General features: G+C 38.5%; 1 protein-coding gene across 1 annotated transcript; it reads left to right on the plus strand.

Annotated features, from left to right (window-relative positions):
• The first annotated feature begins 821 nt into the window (after nucleotides 1-821).
• Nucleotides 822-4,252, plus strand: mrps16 (mitochondrial ribosomal protein S16). Its single transcript, XM_072381925.1, has 4 exons — nucleotides 822-972; nucleotides 1,142-1,172; nucleotides 2,775-3,041; nucleotides 3,718-4,252. Exons 2-4 carry the CDS (start codon nucleotides 1,160-1,162, stop codon nucleotides 3,846-3,848), a joined length of 411 nt encoding a protein of 136 aa, XP_072238026.1. The 5' UTR covers nucleotides 822-972; nucleotides 1,142-1,159; the 3' UTR covers nucleotides 3,849-4,252.
• Nucleotides 4,253-4,516: the final 264 nt, after the last annotated feature.

Here is a 4,516-nt window from a genome sequence, read left to right on the forward strand (position 1 = left end):
TAACAATCTGAACCAAACCTGGTGAAACTGTACACTGCATACATATTTTATTTCAGTTTATTTATTGGACAGCTGTAGTTTGTGCTTTTAGATTTGAAATAGAAAAAAACCCAAACATTTACAGCATAGTAAGTGAAAATGGTTAAAATATGCACCATGTCGACAATTCAAATAATGAATATACTGCCCATGTGTTAATACAACAACAGAAGCTGAGGAAGGTGTGGTATAATTGTTTATATGTGATATTATATTTAAATCCTTGCACATTTAGAAATTTTCCCTTTATCTTTTCATGGCCAGACAACATTTTCCTGACACGTCCTTCATTCTTGTAACAACTATTACAACTTATATTGTCGTAAAAATTTTGAGTAATCCCTATCTCCTGAATAAAAGCGACCCAGCTCAACCCATTATGACCATATGCTTGCTTTTAAGCTTGGAGTGACTCACACGTTGCATCAAAATGATCCTTTTCCAGCTATATCAATGAACAGTGGTAGTAGTAAAGTAAAGGAAGCACTAATAAAAAAGGTTTAACACCTCAAATGGTTTTATTTCATGTATGTATATTTTTTCCAGCTGTTTTGACTTGAATATGGATTGTTTGTGTATTCTAACCGAATCTATTGTTCCTCAAAACGTATCATAAGACATTTCAGACTGAAACATGACCACTTACCTAACAAAACATACACATTCTTTAACGTCGTGCGAAGTGTCAGGCTTCAGTGACTTGTGTTGGAAGACAGCGGTTCAACGGCGCCATCTAGCGTCGATAAGCTGCATCCGTCAACACCACAGCTACGTAACTTCCTGTTTAAACATGGCTGCGCCCTGACAAATGTCACATTATCTCTCCTGCTAAAATATACATTGTGACAATCCTCCGTTTCATCAGCTGTGCTTCGAATTAACAAGAGCCGACATCTGTGAAGTTTTCATTTAATTCGTCCCACTTCTTCAGAGGTATTTTGCTTCTTTTTGCTCTTTTATGAACGCTAGATAGCGGTTAGCATGTGTAGTTGTCATACACTGATGCTCGCAGGGTTGTTGGTAAGATTGTGAGTGTTTCAGAGCTAGACACTCGCTGTTGGTGTTATTTTTGTGCAGTTACATTCACACTTGTTTGTTGCAGGGTATTTCAGCGGACACCATGGTGCATTTATGTGAGTATTAAAGCTTTGGGGCTGGGGCTTTAGAAACGGCTACATATTTATTCTCAGAGAAAGTCGAGTGATATTGAGGGTAGTAGTAACAGTGTAACATTGTAATGAGAATCAGAAATAGCTCGAACTAAGGTAATTAATCTAAGATGACAACGAATAAACGAAATGTCCTCTCTCTTTCCCTATAGATCACACTATAACTCACAGAAACCACTTTCATCCGATTGAATCCTTTCTTTATTTCATACCTTAGTACAACCAGTATTTCCAAAAATACCTACAATAAAATGAATAAGAAAAGAAAAATTCACGATTACTCCCATTGTTGCCACAGCTTTGTACTTTTGACCTTCCCCCTCTGCTCCTCATGGTTCTATTTAGATTTAGTCAGTACTTTAGTGATGCTTGTTTCATATAATAAAATTAAAGATAAAATAAATGTATGTGTTCCCACATACAACTAAGCGTAGTTGCAGTGTACATGGATCATAAGCCACAAGTTTGCAAACTGTCCTCACAAGCTTCTTCCTTCCAAAACTGAAAGCACTGTATGGTGCATAGTTCATATTTATTCTTGCATATGTCAGCGTAAAGTTTTAACAAGTTTTGAATTAATTTCTTAAAGGAATGTTTGAAGTGCAGAGACCAACAGTCCAAAACATAAAGATAAAACTAAAACTGATTCAGAAGCAGTATAGGACAATACTTGCCACTCACTTCTACCTCCATTTTATTCAAGAAAGTCATTTTAATTAAAACAATAGCGATGTAGACCACAAAGCTATCTGACAGAAGTATGTGAGTTAACCAGAGGCCAGTACTACAAAGTAGATTCAACATATCCAGTGTATCTTCTGGTTAGTTGGTAAATTAAGCCAAAAAAATGGAGATCTCGCTAAACGCTGGTACAACGCTGGTAATTAGTTCTGCCAACCCAGGTTTTCTGACTCATGATGTGTGCATGTTTATGTAAGAACCAATCACATTCAGGGGGGGGGGACACACAACCTATAATCCTGAACTAATAAGATAATTTTTATAGTTTTTGTATAAAACCGGCTGAGAGAAATAAAGCTGCTGAAGCCAAAGCAGGAAGGAAAGCTGGCAGGAAAAATGAGTGAAAATGTTAATAAGGTTATTCATCTAATTTATTAACTCTGACTATCGATTTCTGTTCTTTTTTTAAGTTTAAGGTGTAAAGTAAAAAAAATCAACACACCAAACAAAGAACGAACAAAAGCAATTCGAACCAGCCATTAAACGTCTTGTAATACTCATTTTGAACTCCTTTTATCTGGAATGGAGGCACAGAAAACAGCAAGGACATCTTATGGTTCAGTGATTTGAATTAAAGGAAAATGTTGTTAGTGTACAAAGACACACACACACACACACACACACACAAAAAGAATAGAAACAATATTTAGAGCAGCATATTTCTCTTCGGCTCTCTCCTGAAGCAAATTTTGCTAAGACACTTATCGTGGGTTATGATCCAGACCCCGGATCACACTGATGCTGTGAGCTAAGTAAGAAGAATGTATGTAGCAAGAAACTAATGTCTCCTCTCACAGCGTTAATGGTCTTGTCTCCTTTCTGCAGCATCATTCCTCCTCAAGAAGTATCACGGGGGGTACGTTGTCCTTCGACTGGCCCTTGCAGGCCACAAACAAGCCAACAGGCCCTTTTATCGCATTGTGGCAGCTTACAACAAAAGAGCAAGAGATGGTAAATACGTAGAGCAGCTGGGTACTTACGACCCGCTGCCGAACATCTACAACGAGAAACTCGTCAGTTTCAACTTCGATCGGATCAAGTACTGGATCGGTTGTGGTGCTCACCCAACAAAACCGGTGGCCAAGCTTCTAGGTGTGTATTAACTTGGTAGTCATATACTGTATCATGGATCAACATTGCAACATTGCTTTATTGTCGGCGTGGCCGGGGAATTATATTACTCTTAAAAACTTGTGTAATCAAGGAGGTCCATCTATAGGTTTTATTAGTGCGTACGCCTCACAGCATTTTTCATTGTGTCGACTCTTCTTTGTCTTTGCTTTTTATAAAAAGAGTTGTTTCCATGCCAGGCTTGTTTTGTTTAGCTGTCACCACATTCTAAATGGTCTGAAACGTGTGACGTCATTGACCCCCCCCCACGAGTTTCAGCCAAGAAAATAACTATTTCAACCATTGAGAAACAATTGGATGAAGTTTAGACATTGTTACAATTTCCTGTTGGTCAGATCAGATTTACACCTGCCCTCTTGGTCTAGTTAAGGATATATTCTGATTTTGTCAGAATAAGTCTGATCCGATCAAGGTGTTCTCATAGATAATTTTTATTCTGATTTGACTGTTAATCCATTTAGAAGTGGTCCATGTCAACACAGCTGTTCTGTGCACCTCCTTCCTTTTTTTTTCACATTTTTCAAATGAAACTTTCATTTTGTGGTTAGAAAAAGCATCTAAAGTTTTGTCGTGTTGAAAGAAATGGTCTTGAAATGATGTCTCAGACCCGTATGTTCTCCTTTCACCCTGTCTGCAGGTCTGGCAGGATTTTTCCCTCTGCACCCCATGACAATAATCGAGGCAGAGCGGCGAAGAGCCCAGACTGAGCAGACGGAAACGGCCACCGAGGATTCTCGGGAGGAGGGCCAGAAGTCGGCCGAAGTGTGAGAGTTAAAGCAGAGGACTGTGAGACTGTCCAGTCTGAAAGGATGTCACAGAACTGGTGACCGGTTTCCTAACTAACTGGGTGGACTGCTCATAGCAGCTGAGGTTCTAGTTGCTTCCCGCAGCCGCTGAGCAGTTTTTCTTGCTGCTAATGCCTCATAAAGCAGCACCATTTTATGACATCTGTTTATCTGTATTATCCTGTTTTATTATCCTATTTATGGAAGATCAGAACTAACGCTATGTTATAAATTGACTCAAGTGAAAGTTAAGTTTTGTTTCTTCTGAAATGGACTTGTGAACTTTGAAATCACCCCTCTGGTTTCATCATCCATATTTTATTCATCTGCACTCTTGAGTCAACAGTGAATGTCGGCAATGTCAAACAAGGAAATAAAGAAGGCAGAATCATGTTGGGTTGTTGATACGATTGTTGGCAAGCTTTATAAAACATAACTTCAGTGACAGAACTCAACACCATTTGGTGGAATCACGACACAGAAAATCTGTTTTGTGTCTCAAACTAACGGCCCAAGAGCAAAAGTTGTCGGCAATAAAAGAGGAGCAGATGTTTTAAAAACATTAAAAAACATTTAAAAAAGCACAGTACAGCGAACCTCTGTAAAAAAATATGGAATCACCACTCATGGAAGATATTAATTTAGCTGTTA

Source organism: Leuresthes tenuis, unplaced genomic scaffold, assembly GCF_036924035.1.
Source record: "Leuresthes tenuis unplaced genomic scaffold, fLeuTen1.0.hap1 SCAF_3, whole genome shotgun sequence".
In the NCBI taxonomy this organism is placed as follows: domain Eukaryota; kingdom Metazoa; phylum Chordata; class Actinopteri; order Atheriniformes; family Atherinopsidae; genus Leuresthes; species Leuresthes tenuis.

Bases quoted from the DNA above. Each gene is read 5' to 3' on its own strand.
- mrps16 (XM_072381925.1), top strand. The intron at 3,042-3,717 runs GTGTGTATTAAC...CCCTGTCTGCAG, and splicing joins ACCGGTGGCCAAGCTTCTAG to GTCTGGCAGGATTTTTCCCT.